Below are 17,997 nucleotides of genomic sequence, written 5' to 3'. Positions count from 1 at the left end.
AAGTGACAGAAAATGACTGGGATGGCAATTCCAGGGTGTAAGTGACCTTGGAGGGTCTTCTACACCACACAGGGAGGCCCTGATTACAAAAAGCTGAAGCATGGAGATGCAGAGAACCGGAGACTGTACAACTAGTGCAAGCAACCTAACGTGTGCCTTTCCAAACGAAGCCTGGAGCCCTCAGGAGTACACAGACAGGAATTAGGCAGTAAGCTAAGTCATGTTCCTTGAATGTCATAAGCGAAGCCCCTGTCCTGTGACCCATAACTCTCCCCACACCCCACACACCTGGACCCTGTCACCCACCCCCCACTGCACTTCAAGCACCCTGGCCCAGCCCCACACCTGCAGTTTCCCTGCCCCACACCCCTGTCCCAAGCATGCATGCATGTATGGCTTCCCCAGCCCGATCCACCTCTCCCACGCAAGGGTAGTCTCGCCCCACCCCTCCTGAGATCTGCCCAGCCCCTCGACCCCTACCTCCCCCTCTCTGCCCCCTGCAAGCAGTCACCTTCACATCCAGGCTGTAGGTGTTCACCTTTATATCCAGGCCATGCTCGCATCCAGCCCATACAGTCGTGCAACCCCGCCCTGTCCCACCTGAGCTCTGCACACACATACAACACGGGTCTGGTCACCCCAGAACCAAACATGCATGCACCTCTGCCATATCCCCCTGCTCTGGGCAAGCACTGTCTTGCCCCCAGCCCTCGGTGGTGCAAATCTGCCTTGCTGCTCTGAGCTCTGCACGCACATACCAGGGCCCCACCCCCCATTCCTGTGCACACCAGGGCCCTGCCATCCAGATTCACACATGCACATAACCACATCCTCCCTACTGGGCACCCACACATTCATGTACTGACCTCTTCACTCCTGCACCCCCTCAACCCATGCACATATGCACATACTTGCCCAAACCCCCACAAGCGCCCTGCTCCCACACCTGGCATCTGTGACACATACCCCCACCCTGCACATGTGTGCAACTCTGCCACACATGTTCTACACCTACGCACCCATGCCAGGGCCCCGCCCACCTAACATTACCCGCCCTGACCCATTTCCCGTGATACCCACGACCTGTGCCCCACCTTGTACAATCGCATATCTGCATCCAAGCATCCCTGGACAACTCACCTTTTGCAAGGACATACCCAGGCCCTGCAGTCCTTGTGCCCTGACCTCTGTGACCTATACCCTACACCCTGATACCTACGAGCCCCATACTTCACATGCCCACCTGCATCCTACCTGCACAACAGCCCCTGTGTATCTGCACAGCACCCCATCTGCCTCTTGCTGTGCCCTAGCTCTGTATCCCACACACTGCACCCTGCTCTTGTGCTTCAAGGCCTGCCTGAGCAGCACCACACACCCAAGGCCCCTGCACCACACCTCCACAATCTGTCCCATGCATCCCATGCATACAGGCACTGGCATAGCTTCCATGATCCATGCCTACTCCTGCATCACAACCCATTACCACACTGTTGTGCCCCATCCCACACCCCACATCCTGCTCCACACCCATCTCACAAATACAATTGAAGGAAGTCAACTTCCAAAGTAAACCAGTCAAGATATTTACATGCCACAAGGCAGCAGAAGATCACTAAGCATATGAAGATGCAGAGAGATATACCTAATGACCAAATTAAAACATTGGAGGAGACATGGACTTTGGAAAAACTAAACAAAGATGTTCATATAAATCTACTAAATATACTCAGTGGGTTGGCTAATGACATGAAGGAGATCAAGAATACACTAAAAGAGCATAAAGAGGAGTTTGAAAAAATAAATAGAAACATAGTAGATATCAGAGATTAAAGATGGTGTGGGCCAAATAAAAAATATACTAGAGAAACACCACAGCAGAACTGAAGAGGCAGTAGAAAGCATAAGCAAACTAGAGGGCAGGACAACTGATTTCAAACCAACAAAAGACCAAATGGCAAAAGAGGATGGAAAATTTTAATTGTATCTCAGGGAAATGATGGACAAAACAAAGCACACAAATATAAGAATCATCGGTGTCCTAGAAGGAGAAGAGAAGAGTAAAGGACTAGAAAGATTAGTTAAGTATACAATGGGGGAAAATGTCCCAATTCTTATAAAAGGCATAAATATGCAAATCAAAGAAGCCCAATGAACTCCTCATAGAATAAATCCAACTAGGCCTACCTCAAGACACCTACTAATCAGTCTGTTAAATGTTGAAGAGAAGCAGAAAATCCTGAAACTGGCAAGAGAAAAACAGTCTACTACATACAAGGGAAGCCACGTGAGACTGAGTTCAGACTACTCAACTGGCACTATGGAGGTGAGAAGGCAGTGGTATGATATATTTAAAGTCCTAACAGAGAAAGACTTGCAGCCAAGAATTCTGTACCCACCAAAATTGTACTTCAAGAGTGAGGGAGAGAGTCAAAGAAGAAATGGCTATAGAAATCAGTAGCTATCTGTGGATGAATGAAAATGAGAAAATGACATATCAAAACTTATAGGATGTGGCAAAGGCAGTGCTAGGAGGAAAATTTATTGCCCTAAATATATTAAAAAAGAAGAAAGAGCAAAATTCGAGGACTTAACTGCTCACCTGGAAGAAGTAGAGGAAGAAAGTAAACCCTAAAGCAAATAGAAGAAGAGAAATACCAAACATAAGAAAGTATTAAATGATGGTAGAACAAATGAACAATAGAAAGAATCAATAAAACCAAAAGTTGGTTCTTTGAGAAAAATCAATAAAATCAGTGGACTACTCACAGGGTTGACAAAGAAAAAAAAGAGAGATTGCAAATAAACAAAATCAGAAATTAGAGGGGGTCATTACCATAGACACTGAAGAAATTAAAATCATAAGAGCATACTATGAATAACTATATGCCAACAAACTAGATAACCTAGATGAAATGGACAAATTCCTGAAAACACATGAACTAGCTACACTGACTCAAGAAGAAATAGAAGATCTCAACAAACTAATCGCATGTAAAGAGACTGAATCAGTCACTAAAAATCGTCCTACAAAGAAAAGCTCAGGGCCAGATGGCTTCACAGGGAATTTTATCAAACATTCCAAGAAAAACCTAATACCTGTCCTCTCAAACTTTTTCAAATAATTGAGGAAAAAGGAATACTACCTAACTCATTTTATGAAGCTAACATCACTTTAATACCAAAAGCAGGTAAAGGTGCTATAAGAAAGGAAAACTACAGGTCAATTTCTCTAATGAAGATAGATGCAAAATTCTCAACAAAATACTAGCAAATCTAATCCAATGACACATTAAGAGAATTATATACCACAACCAAGTGGGCTTTATACCAGGAATGCAAGGATGGTTCAATACAAGAAAATCAATGTAATACAGCACATTAACAAACTGAAAGGGAAAAATCACATGATCATCTCAATTGATGCTGAAAAAGCATTTGACAAAATTCAAATCCTTTTCTGATAAAAATCACTTCAAAAGGTAGGAATCAGATGTAACTTCCTCAATACGATAAAGGGCATACATGAAAAACCTATAGCCTGTATCATACTCAATGTTGAGAGACTGAAAGCTTTCCCCCTAAGACTGGGAATGAGACAAGGAAGCCCTCTGTCACCACTATTAATTCAACATTGTACTAGAAGTTTTAGCTAGAGCAATCAGGCAGGAAAAAGATATAAAAGGCATCCAAATTGGAAACAAAGAAGAACTTTTATTATTTGTAGATGACATGATACTATACTTGGAAAATCCTGAGAAATCTATAACAAAGTTACTTGAACTAATAAATTCAACAAGTTGGAGGGATATAAAATTAATGTGCAAAAATCAATAATGTTTCTATACACAAGAAATGACCTAACTGAGGAGTCAATGAAGGAAAAAATTCCATTCAAAATAGCAACTCAAAGGATCAAATATCTAGGAAATGAACTTAATTAGGGATGTAAAGAACTTGTACACAGAAAACTACATAACATTGCAAAAAGAAATCACAGAAGACCTAAAAGATGTAAAGACATTCCCTACTTGTTCTAGTTTGTAAGTTGCTCCAGCAGCTTATTTGCATATACCAAAATGGAATGGCTTTTAAAAAGAAGAATTTAATAAGTTGCAAGTTTACAGTTCTAAGGCTGTAAAAATGTCCAAATAAGGCACCAACAATAGTTTACCTTCACTGAAGAAAGGCTGATGAAGTTTGGGGTTTCTCTCTCAGCTGGAAGGGCACATGGTAAAATGTGCTAGCTCTCTCTCCCAACGTCTTGTTTCATGAAGCTCCCCTGAGGATGTTTTCCTTCTTCATTTCCAAAAGTCTCTGGCTGTGTGGACACTGTTCTGATTGCTCTAAAGTTTTTTCCAAAATGGTTCCTCTTAATGGGCTCCAGTACACAACCCCACCTTGAATGGATAGATACGCATCTCCATGGAAACCATCTAATCAAAAGTTATCACTGACAATTGGGTGGGTCATATCTTTGTGGAAAGGATCAGAAAGGTTCTACCCAGCAATACTGAATGAGGATTAAAGGGCAGGGATTTTCTGGCATACATAATATCTTCAAACCAGCACACTGCTAATGGATAGGAAGGTTAAATGTAGTTAAGATGTCAGTCCTAACCAAATTGATGTACAGATTCAATGCAGCAGAAATAAAAATTCCAGCAACCTACTTTGAAGACTTAGAAAAGCTAGTTACCCAGGTCATCTGGAAGTTAAAGAGATCCTGAATAGCTAAAAGCATCCTAAAAAAGAAAATCAAAGTGAAAGGATTAACACTTTCCGATTTTAAAAGTTATTATAATGCCACAGTGGTCAAAACAGTATGGTGTTGGTACAAAAATAGAAATATTGACGAATAGAATTGAATCAAGAGTGCAGAAATAGACCCCCAAATCTATGGTCACCTGATCTTCAACAAGGTCCACAAATCCACTGAGTACTAAATATTCTTCAAGAAATGGGCATGGGAGATCTGGATATCAATAACCGAAAGAATGAAAGAGGATCCATGTCTCATACCTTATACAAAAATTAACTCAAGATGGATCAAAGACCTAACATTAGAGCTAAGATCATACAACTTTTAGAAGAAAATGTAGGGAAATATCTTATAAAACTTGTAATAGGAGACAGTTTCCTTGATCTTACACCCAAAGCACAAGCATTGAGGAAAGAAATAGATAAATGGGAACTCCTCAAAATTAAACACTTTTGTGCATCAAAGAACTTTGTTAAGAAAGTAAAAATGCAGCCTATGCAATGGGAGACAGTATTTGGAAACTACATATCAGATAAGGGTTTAGTATCCAGAATATACAAAGAGATTCTTCAACTCAACAACAAAAAGACAAACAACCCAATTAAAAAATGGGTTAAAGGTATGAACAGACACTTCTCAGAAGAAGAAATACAAATGGCCAAAATGTATATGAAAAGATGCTCAACTTCACAGGCCTTTAGAGAAATGCAAATCAAAACCACGAGATATCATCTCATACCCATTAGAATGGCTATTATCAAAAAAAAAAAAGACAAGTGCTGGAGAGGATGTGGAGAAAGAGGCACACTTATCCACTGTTGTTGGGAATTAAAATGGTACAACCACTCCAGAAAGCAATTTGGCATTCCACAGGAAGCAAAGTATAGAATTGCCATATGATCCACCAATCCCATTGCTAGGTATCTAATCAGAGGACATGAGGGCAAGGACACAAACAGAAATTTGCACACCAATGTTTATAGCAGCACTATTTACAATTGCCAAGAGATGGAAACAGCCCAAATGTCCATCAATGGATGAGTGGCTAAATAAGCTGTGGTATATATATATAAACAATGCAAAATTACACAGCTGTAAGAAATAATAAAGTCATGAAGCATGTAACAACGTGGATGAAACTTGAGGACATTATGCTGAATGAAGTTAGCCAGAAACAAAAGGACAAGTACTGTATGTTCTCATTGATTTGAACTAACATTAATGAGTGAATTTGGAGAACTGAAGTTAAGAGCACAGGTTATCCAGAGATAGAAATAAGTTAGAGATTAGGTAATTGGTGCTGAAGGAATACAGATTGTGCAACAGGACTGATTATAAATTTCAGAAATGGATAGCACAATAGTACCTGATTGTAGCACAATAATATTAGTACAACTGAATGAAGATGAATGTAAGTATGATAGAGGGAGAAGGGCTGGGGGCACATATGAAACCAGAAGGAAATATAGAAGATAAAGATTTAGAAAGTATACAATGATGGCGATTAAATGTACAAATTTCAAACTGTTTTGCATGAGGAACATCAAAGGAATGTCAGTATTGCAGGGTGTTGAAAACAGAATGTATATGGGAAAAAGTACAATCAATGTAAGCTATGGTCTATAGTCAACAATAACATTGTAATATGCTTCCACTGAATGTAACAAAGGCATTATGCCAAAATTAAATGTTAACAGGCAGGAGAATTGGGAAAGGGGTATGGTTCTTTGTGGAAGAAAAGGAAATGTCTTCAGATAGACTATGGTGATAAAGACATTTCTATACACTTAGGCTGGATTGCATGATATATGAATAAAACTATTTAAAAATGAACAGAGAGAAACACGTGCTAGAGAAAATGTGGAGAAAGAGATGAACCTATTCACCATCGGTAGGGAAATGAGAAGTACAGCCCCTTGGAGGGCAGTGTAGTGGTTCCACAGGAGGCTAGGGATGGGTTTGCCATATAATCCTGAAAACCCATTGTTCATTATATACGTGGAGGAATTGAGTTTGGGGACATTCATGGACATTTGCACACTGGTGTTTTTGGCGGCACTGTTCGTGATCCACAATTAACGGAGGTGGGCTAAGGGTACAATTACTGAGGAATGGAAGGGGGAACTATGGTGTATGCATACAGTGGACTACTGAGCAGCCACAAGAAGGAATGAAGTTGTGAGGCATGCAACTAGATGAGTGAACCTTAAGAGCTGTATGTTGAATGATATGTCAGGAACAAAAGGACAAATATTATCATGCCTCAATCATTTGGACTAAATATAATACAAAACTTCTGTGAACTAAAGTCAAGAGCATGGGTTATCAGATTGGGGCTTGTTGTAAAGTGTCCTAGATTACAAGCTCTTAAAGCAGTCACATATATGCAGGAGGTGTAACTGTTAATTCTAAATTCTGAGGTACTGAGCTCTTTGTATATAACATGGTCTTTCCCACAAACTTCGGGTATTTATGTGACACCGGAGACTCAGAGTTAGAGCTCTGAAGCTATGAAAGTCAGCAGTACCCCATACAGAAACCCTTTAAAAAGTTGAAAAAGTGATGAGACATTGAGTAGAGATATGAATGAAGTGGATCTGGATAGGACTAAGGTCTATCAGAAGACTGGGTAAAGGAGGATATCATCCATGTTTTAAAACTTCAGCTTCTGTGTGAGACTAAAGGGAGAAATGTTTATTGGGTGCAAATTAATATTTTGGGTAGTACATTTCCTAATTTAACTTGTATGTTCAGTTTAGTTGAATAGTATAAGTACGTGGACCTTGAATAGGGCATGAGATTTTGTTGGTTTGTCCAGGTTAGCATGATGTCCCACTAAATCCCAGAGTGATTTGGATAGTGAATAAAGAAGTATTTGCACAGGCCCCTTGGGGGAATGGAGAGAAAGGGGGAAATATTCATCTTACCCATTTGGAAAATTTCTGAGATTCTTGTAAGAGTGGGGACAACAAAAATCAATGGTTGAGCCCTTGATCTTGGGGTTTGCCCCTGTGAAACTTATTCCTTCAAAAGATAGGCTAAGCTGACTTAAAATTAGGCCTAAGAGTCACCCCCCACAGAACCTCTTTTGTTGCTCAGATGTGGCCTGTTTCTCTAAGGTGAAATAGCAAGTGAACTCACTGCCCTCTCTACCTACTTGAAGCATAACACCCAGGGGTGTAAATCTCCTTGACATTGTGGGACAGAAATCCCGGGATGAGCCAGGAGCCAGCATCAAGGAATTGAGAAAATCTTCTTGACCAAAAGGGAGAAGAGCAAAATGAGAAAAAATAAAATGTCAGTGTCTGAGAGATCTCAAACCAAATCGAGAGGTTATTGTGGTGGTTATTCTTATACATATATAGACATTCCCTTTTTAGTTTATGGTTTATTGGAATGGCTAGAGGGAAGCATTTGAAACTGTAAAGCTGTGTTCCAGTAGCCTTGTTTCTTGAAGATGATTGTATAATGATATAGCTTTTACAATGTGACTGTGTGATTGTGAAAACCTTGTGACTGATGCTCCTTTTATCTAGGGCATGGGCAGGTGAGTAAAAAATATGAATAAGAAATTTCTTTCCATAAGAAATATGGAAAGAAACAAATAATAGGGGGAACAATGGTGAAAACAAATTGAATGGATGGAAATACTAGTGGTGAATGAGATGGAGGGGTAAGGGATATGGTATGTATGAGTTTTTTCTTTTTTGTTTTTTATTTCTTTTTCTGGAGTGATGCAAATGTTAAAAAAACTGGTCCTTGTGATGAATACACAACTATGTGATGATATAGTGAAGCACTGAATGTACACCATTTATGGAATGTTTGTATGCTAAGAACCTTTGTATGTTTGTATGTTAAGTTTTATCAATAAAAATATTAAAAAAAAAGAAATGGGCATGGGAAAACTAGATATCAATAGGCAAATGAATGAGAAAGTACCTTTACCTTATACCCTATACAAAATTAACTCAAATTGGATCAAACACCTAAATATAATAACCAGCTCCTAGAAGAAAACGTAGGGAAACTTCTTCAAGACCTAGTAATAGGAATAAGCTTCCTGAACTTAACATACAAAACACAAACAACAAAAGAAAAAATAGATAAATGGGAGCTCCTCAAAATCAAATAGTTATGAGGAATCAAATGCTCAAAAGACTGTCAAAATGGTGAAGAAGCAGCCAACTCAATGGGAGAAAAATGTTTGGAAATCACACATCAAATAAAGGTTTGCTATCCATATAAAGAAATCGTACAACTCAACAGCAAAGGAACAAGCAATCCAATTATAAAATGAGCTAAAGATGTGAATAGGCATTTTCTGAAGAGCAAATACAGGTGGCTAAAAACTACATAAAGAAATGCTCATTTTCATTAGTTATAAGGAAAATGCAGATCAAGATTACAATGAGATACCACTTCACGCCTGTAAGAATGGCTGTTATTAAAAAAAAAAAAAAAAAAAGAATGGCTGTTATTAAACAAAGAAAAGCAACAAATGTTGGAGAGCATGTGGAGAAATTGGGACACTTATGCACTGCTGGTGGGAATCTATAATGGTACAGTCACTATGGAAGACAATCTGGCGGTTCCTCAGAAAACTAAATATTGAGCTGCCCTATGATCCGGCAATACCACTACTCAGTAGATACCCAGAAGAGCTGAAAGCAGCGACACAAACAGACACTTACACACTGCTATTCATAGCAGCATTATTCACAAGTGCCCATCAACAGATGAATGGATTAACAAAATGGGGTATATACATATGATGGAATATTATATGCAGTAAGATGAAATGATGTCCTTAAGCACATTAGAAGATGGATGAGCCTTGAAGACATAATGCGGAGTGAAATAAGCCAGACAAAAAAGGATAGATACTGTGTGATTCCACTTTTATGACCATGGTAAAGGTAAAATCAGAAGTTTATAGTACAGAATACAGGGGACCTAGAGATACACAGAAGCTAGAGATGGATGAACATTTAGCTAATGCGGTTGAACTTAAAAGTAAGGAAATAAACAGAAGTGAAGGCTGTTCACTAGTGGGTTTATAAGTAATATTACCATATTGAAGGTGAACATAATTGAAAGGAAGTGTATAGATCCATGTGTCCCACTGATTAACATGGCATGTAAATAAGTTCTTGCATGAACTAATGCAAAGGTATGAATCTTGTACAAAGAGTGTATAATTTCAGGGCATGGGGGGAAACAGATACTGCATGCCATGGGCTCTGTTTAACAGGAAAATATCAACAGTATCACTGCAACATCAGGGGTAAATAATGGGGGGAGGGACAAGAGTTAAGGAGAGGTTTGGATTTTCTTTTTGGTGAGGGTATGTTTATTGGTTATCTTTCTCTTGGGAACAATGAAATTGTCTAAAATTGATGGACTGTTAACTTTGGACATTATACATGATGCCCAAGTGGCTGAAAGATGAACTGAGTACATTGGCGAATGATGGTGTATACATATAATCAAATATTGTGCTGCCACAAAAAGGAATGAAGTTATGAGCCTTGCCATGTTTTGAATGAAACTATGGGACACTTGGTGAGGCACAATAAGCCAGAAACAAAAGAGCAATTATTATATTGTCTCATTTAAGATATAATTATAAAAAAATGGGCCTAGATTGTAAGCTCTTATAGCAGACACATTTAGTCTAAAGCAGTAATTATTATTTCTGGATTTCAAGAGGCTGTTTTATTATATGTATAATTTGGTATTTAGAGATAAGAATGAAGCCGATCAGGTCAGGATTAGGGTAATTCAGAATACAGAATAAGGAAGTCATTGTCTATATTTTAGAACCTCATCTGCTCTTTGAGACCAAAGGAAGAAAGGTTTATTTTGTCCAGAACCTTAATTCTCTGTAGCATGTCCTCTATCTCAACCTGTCTGGATAGATCATTTTACACAGGGATCCAGAATAAGAATGAGGGCCTTTAACTCCGTATTACTTAATGTAAGGCCTGAATAAATCCCAGAGTATATTAAGCAGGTAATAAAAAATTAGTGGCATTCGATTCCTGGTGCCTGCCCATGGGGGGAAAAAAGTTGTGGCAAAGTCCCTTGAGGAATGTCAATAAAAAAAAATGTTAAAAAAAAAAAAGTCCCTTGAGGTATGGGAGCTAGAATATGGAACTATTAAACTTTGCCACTGGGGAAAGCCCTGATACTGTGTCAAACATTAGTGACACCCAAATCAATAGGCCACACCCATGATTTTGAGGTTTTCTCTTGTGAAGCTTATGTAGGTAGCGGAGAAGCTTAGCCTACCAATAGGTATGCCTAAGAGTTACTTTCAGAGGACCTCTTTTGTTGCTCAGATGTGGCCTCTCTCTAAGCCCAACTCTGCAGTGAAATCATTGCCCTCCCCACTACGTGGGACACAGTGTCCAGGTGTGAAAGTCTCCCTGACAGCATCGGAGATGACTCCCAGGGATTAGTCTGGCCCTGGCATGGTGGGATGAACAATTGCCTTCCTGACCAAAAGGGGGGAAACAATTGTAGCAGATAAAGTATTGGTGGCTGAGAGTTGAGATGCTACTCTGGAGGTCACTCTTATGCAAGCTTCAGTTAGATGTTGTTACCTGTCATAGCTTGCCAAAGCCCAACCAGACCATTCCTGCCAACCTTAAAGAATAACTTGGGCATTATATAAGATTCTACAAAGCTTCCATGCACTAGGGTAACTTTTCAGAAACCTACAACCTCCAGATGGGTCCCTGAACCAGGTAAGACCTGAAATGCAGTGGGGCCAGCCTCTCTAGAGCATCAACTAATTCCATCCCCTCATTCCATATGATTGACAGCCCCTTCTAACATGAAAAAGTTAGAATGGGCATAGCCCAAATACCCCTAAAGAGTGGGAGAAAATTCAAAGGTGATTGTGGAGTTATACAGAGAAGGTAGGGTTTAACAAATGAGTATGATTGCTGAATCATTATGTTGATATTTCTTTAGTCTCCAGTGTCTTAGAGCAGCTAGAAGTAAAAACCTAAAATTGTGGAACTGTAACTGATATCAAACTCAAATATATCCTACAACTAATTGTTTCAATGTACTTTGAAATATATTGTTTATATATATATGTTATTTTTCACACACACAAAAATATCGATTGTGATGATAAATGTACAGCTATATGATGATATTTTCAACCACTGATTGTACACTTTGGATGATTACATGGTATATGAATATATAATATATTTAATAAAAAGTTTCCATATTCTGATACAATGTTTTAGCCTAATTCCATGGAATACTGAGAACAAAACCAGTGGAAAAATGATATATACATATATATTAAGGTAGTAATGGATCATTTATGATTAAATTCATTGTGACCAACAATCCTATTAAAAAAAAAAAGAATAAACAGAATCAACTCATGAGTACCTATTTGGAAGTCTTTACTCTTTAGTTTTTATTATTATCCCTCCTCTGAATGTTGTACTCAGTATTTCTTTTAGCTATAAAAGTGGTTTTCTTAAAATGTATCATATTGCCTAAAGTATCAGTACTATGTTATACTCACTATATTGAACTGTATTACTGAGAATGAAAAACTAATTTAGTCATTTCCTAATTGCCATTTTACACTTAGGAAATGCAAGATAATTTTTTAAGATCTGAAATACTGAATAAAGTCTTATGTCAGGTAGCATCTTCGTCGTTTTCTAATAATGAGTACTGAAAATAATTTTTTGAAGCTCGAGTAATGAGACTTTTGTATTTAAATTACTATATTATGAAATTTGCAAATTTAACTTCTGCAGCTGCTTTTTAGTATTAATGCTATAGTAGCATTTAAAAGGAAAAAGACATCCATTAAAAAGCTAAGTAAAATTACAGGGTAACCTGTTAGTATTTTATACAAAGTATTGCTGTTTCACAACTGACAACTAAATTATGTGTTTTTTCCATAATTAGCCATATTTTCCATAAGACATGTGTTGATCCATGGCTGTTAGAACACAGGACTTGCCCCATGTGCAAATGTGACATACTCAAAGCTTTGGGAATTGAGGTAAATATTTTTATACTATTTATAAATGAAGGAACTTAAGCAATATGTTATTTATATACCTGGGCCTCCAGAAAATAACATCTTTTTAACTATGTAATGTGCCAGAATTACAGTTTATACCTAAAATTGGAATTCTTTATATCTCAGACACAGTAAGGTGTGATCTTGGATTACCTTCATTTTCCTTCTTTCTCCCTCTCTCCAAATGTACTTATTATTTGGCTACAATTTGAAATGATTACTGTATAAGCTCCCTACCTCTTATAAGGTAATCACTTCAAATTTGGCTTCTGATACCTCTTTCTGTTTTTTTACTTTCTCATTGTTAAATTGGCAAAGCTTGTATTTAAATGAGCAGGTTTAGTTTGCAAAATCATATTAAATATGAAGTTATTTTGTATTTGTTAAATGAAAAAACTACTTATTTTCACAGTATATGTGACAGAAAATCGAGCTCAATAAAATCTTGATTGGAATGAGACATACAGAAGACACTGATTCTCAGTTCCCCTAGGGGAAGAGCATGAGACTTTTATTTTTTCCTTGAGTGCCCACCTTGTAGCAGAAATTATGTTAAGAAGTGGTGAAATTACCCAAAGGAACCTGTCAAGCAGATTTGAGGGCAATCTGCCTATTTCATCTTTCACCCCATTGGTGGACCCAGTTACTCCAACTGCTATGGCTGGAACCAGCAAGAGATTTTTGTGATCATCAAAAGGGATTATGTGTGGAACTGTAACCCATACCAAAATCTGAAATCTGTTCTATAACTAATGGTTGCAGTGTGCTTTGAAATTTATCAGTTTTTGTATGTATATGTTATTTTTCACAATAAAAAAAGGGATTATAGGTTAACAGACTGGGAAACATTGTTCTAATGAGTCACTTATGAAGAAACTTACAAATGGTCTGTCTAGGAAAAGCAGGTGCTGTAACAGTCTTTTAATTTGTTCAAATGCTTTCCAAAGGTCGATGTTGAAGATAGATCAGTGTCTTTACAAGCCCCCGTATCCATTGAAATATCAAATAGTGCCTCTCCTCATGAAGAAGATAATCATAGTGAGACTGCATCATCTGGATATGCTTCAGTACAGGGAGCAGATGATCCACCTCTGGAGGAACAGGTGCATTCAGCAAGTAAGCACCGTACTGAGGGTCAGTGAACACCCGCTCTCACCTTCTAGTCATGCATTCTGGATCATATGCCCTTCAGAATACCACTGCTTTTTATGTATGTTCATTCACCTAATAAAACATTCCTGTTTTTTTCCTACTTAAAATGATGTGATACAAGATGTGCTTTTCTCTATGCACATACTCAAATGTACGTAAAACAGGTGAAATTCATCAGGGGTGGGGATGATTGACAAAAGAAAGGGATTTATTGGAAATTCTTTCAGTGCATGTGCATTCAGTGTTGGCTTATGAACTACTTACAGAAGCTGAGGAGAAATGTTACACTTCAGAAGCCATTGTTTATTGCTGACTAATCAGAAATTAAGACAAAGCAACCCTGAAATGGTAACATAGAATTCAATTAACAAAAGCTTGATTTATACACAACTTCTCAGGAATCTATCTTTTGTAGACAGGAAACTGTGTTTAAGATTTGTATGTGCTGCCACCTGTTGGCTATTTTCCATGAAATGAACTGTAGAAACTAAAAGAAAATATTTTATTTTAAAAATTCATGTGAATTAGTATTGCAACCTAGTAATTTGAATCCACTGGAGAAATTATAGGGAATTTTATTACTTTTGTTCCCTAGAAAGAGAGAACCACTATGAAAATTATTCCCCTTTCTTCAACTTTCAAACCTTTTTCATGCTTTTTGTAGTTTGAAAGTTTTCTCAGTCCTCATGTTGAGATAATCTAATTTTAGCATAGAAGTAGAAGATAACTAATTCTCAAGATGACATGTGTAAATTTCAGCTTCCTATGACTAAAATTTGTCTTCTCTATGCTTATCAGTGCCTTAGGTACCATATATGAAGATGTCACAGGGAATACTATCATGCAAAAGGAAGCCTTCTTGTAATTTAATCATCAAATCTTACCTAGAGTATAAAGTAGTCATAACAATCTTAGTAACCTGTGGATTATTCTACCTATAATAGAGAATCATTATAGATGATTTTTTTCTCTCATAACTGTGGGAATAAAGTTGAGGGAAGATAAAGGAGAGCGTACCGAATAATTCAATTTATTATTGCACTCCTAAAAAAAAAGTTCTGACCTACATTTTTGCATGTTTTACAATTATGGGGGGTGGTAAGCAGAACAGATTTTGCAAAGAATTTGAGAAGCAAATGAAATGATGATCCATATTCCTCTTTCTGTATTCTTTATCTATGTGAATGATACCCCAAACTAGAAACTAGAGAAATCTTAGATTCTTCCCTTTCCCCCTTCCTGTTGATTCGATATCCTTTTTGTCCAATCATCCAGTAATTTCTTACATTAATACCACAGACATAGTGTGCCATCATCTTCTCTCTGTCTATCCCTTCCTCTCCTCCCCCTCCCCCCAAATTGGGGAAACCTAACCTAGCTCCTACTCCTGCTTTAAGACTCACCCTCCTTTGAGAAGCCTTCCTTGACTTGCATGTTTGGCCTTCCTGACTACTTCCATAGACCTTCTATCATTGAACTTACTGCACTTAATTATGTTAAAGCTTTTTAGTTTATTAGTTCCTTTGGGTATTCTCAATCACATACCCAGCACCCAGCACAGCTTGTCACATAGTAGATACTCTGCTATTTATGTATTAAATGTAGTATCTATATATATTAAATGTATTAAATGACTATCTAGAATAGATTTAATCTTAGGTATCATCTGTTATGAATTAGTAGTTAGGGGATCCTACATATAAGACATCTATTATGGTGATAGTAGATTTGCATAAAAAATTTTAAACACAAAACTGATGAGTTCAATTGTGTCTATTAAAGAATTATTTCCCTACTGTGCATCACATTGTTTTACTCGGTTTTATTAGAGCACTGTTTTTCAAACTTAGCTATGCATCAGCATCACATGGAGGGCTTGTAGAAACACAGGTTGTTGAACCCCACCACCAGAGTTCCTGACTCAGTAGATCTGGAGTGTGGCCTGAGAACTTATGTTTCTAACAAGTTCCCTGGTGATGCATTCAGTGCTTGTCCAGGGTCCACAGTTTGAGAACTATTATGTAAGAGCACTAGTTCTCAACCCTGGATGCACTTTAGAATCACCTGGAGAGATTTTAAACATTACTGGTGCCTGGACTATACCCCAGACCAATTGTTTTAGTTGCCTAGGCTGCTCAAAGCAGGTACCAGAAATGGGTGGGCTTTAAACAATGGGAATTTATTAGCTTACAGTTTGAGGCTGTGAGAATGTCCAAACTAAGGAATCATCATGGCGATGCTTTCTTCCAAAAGACAGGCTGCTGTGATCCTTGGCTCCTCTGCCACATGGCAAGGCACTTGGTAGCATCTGCTGGTCTCTCCCTTCTCTACCAGGTTTTGTTGCTTTCAGCTTCTTCCATGGCTTTCTCTCTCTTTATTCATTCCATTTAAAAAGGACCCATCCTGGGTGGGCAACAGTGGCCCAGTGGCAGAGTTCTTGCCTGTAATGCCGGAGACCCGGGTTCACTTCCTGGTGCCTAACCATGTCAAAAAAAGAGAAAAAAAGGACCCATCCTGAATGAGATGGGTCATTCTTTAAATGAAGAGGCCTCATTAAAAGATCATACTTACAATGGGTTTATACCCACAGGAATGGATTAGATTTAAGAACGTGCCTTCTGGGGTATATACAGCTTCAAGCCACCATACCAGTTAAGTCAGAATCCATGAGGGGAGGTGCACAAGCACAGGTATTTTTTATTTTAATTTTGAAATAATTTCAGACTGACAACAGAGTTTCAAAAATAGTACAAAGAATTCCTATATACAGCTTATTCATTTTCTACAAATGTTAACATCTTCTACAACCATATACAGTTATCAAAACTAGGAAATTAATATTGCTATTAACTAAATTACTATCCTTATTTTAAATTTCACCACTTGACCTACTAAATCCCTTTTCCCAGCCCAGAATTTTACATTGTATTTGATGTCTCTTTAGTCTCCAGTCTATGACAGTTCCTCAGTCTTTGTCTTTCATGACCTTGATGCTCTTTTAGAATACTGGTTTGTTATTTTGTAGAATGATCTTTAGTTTGCATTTGTTTACTATTTCCTGATGATTAAATTCATTGTCCATTTTCCATTTGTCCATTTCCATTGTCCATTGTCCAATTCTGACATAACGTGGAGGAGGTGGTGTGCCCATCTCAGTGCCAATATTAGGAGGCACATATTATCTATGTTTTATTATTGGTGATTTTGACTTTGATTACTTGATGATTATTAAGTATCTTATAGAGAGACAGTGAGACTATGCAGATATCCTGTTTCTCTTCATAATTTCATCCACTAATTTTAACATCTATTGATGCTTCTTGCATGCAGTACTATATTGTTTGCCAACTGGTGGTTTGCTATTTCTATCATTAGGTTTACTGTAAAGATGAGCTGTTTCTTTTCCTCCATTTATTTACTTATAATAGTATGCACTTATAAATGTTTATTTTATTGTATTTATTATTCTCATGATTTGTTCAGTGTCCCAGATTTGGCCATTAGGAACATGTTGACTTCTATGTCCTTTCAATATATCCCCATCATTTTTTTTTTTTAGTAGTTTCACTTTGTGGCACCACAGGATATCCTAGGCCACTAATCAGCAAACCTTTAATGTAAAGGACCAGATAGTAAATATATGTACCCCACAAACATTATAAATCTATTTCTAAATCCATTTATCTGTATATATATATGAAAAACATTGAGCTCATACTAAAACATCCAATTCCATTCCAATACCACAGGGTTCATTTTAGCCTCCCCTTTATTTATAATTCCTTTCTCCAACAGTGAGAAACCTACCTCTCATTATCCATGATATATTTACTTAATTGTTCAGTCCTAGAATACATATAAATAGTTTCAGCATTGCTAACCCACAGTCTGTGAAAACAAATTCACTAACTAGTGTACAGTTCTTTTTGTCTTTAGCCTTATAGGATATAGATAAAATACCATCTCCTAAGTTACTTAGACTAGTTCTTTTCTTCTCTGACCTCTCCAGGAT

General features: G+C 37.7%; 1 protein-coding gene across 4 annotated transcripts in view; it reads left to right on the top strand.

Moving 5' to 3' along the window:
• The window catches only part of RNF128 (ring finger protein 128), a 171,900-nt gene that overhangs the window by 151,050 nt on the left and 2,853 nt on the right, over positions 1-17,997 (top strand). For 2 of the 4 annotated variants that reach the window (XM_077144919.1, XM_077144917.1), the window contains exons 5-6: positions 12,716-12,812; positions 13,781-13,967. In XM_077144919.1, coding sequence (XP_077001034.1) covers positions 12,716-12,812; positions 13,781-13,967 — 284 coding nt within the window. The remainder of the gene's footprint in view (positions 1-12,715; positions 12,813-13,780; positions 13,968-17,997) is intronic. The other 2 variants (XM_077144920.1, XM_077144918.1) reach the window with 1 other exon arrangement.

This window comes from Tamandua tetradactyla, chromosome X (assembly GCF_023851605.1).
Source record: "Tamandua tetradactyla isolate mTamTet1 chromosome X, mTamTet1.pri, whole genome shotgun sequence".
Lineage (NCBI taxonomy): Eukaryota > Metazoa > Chordata > Mammalia > Pilosa > Myrmecophagidae > Tamandua > Tamandua tetradactyla.
Note: the sequence above shows the minus strand (reverse complement) of the source record. Positions and strands in the feature narration are given on the sequence as shown.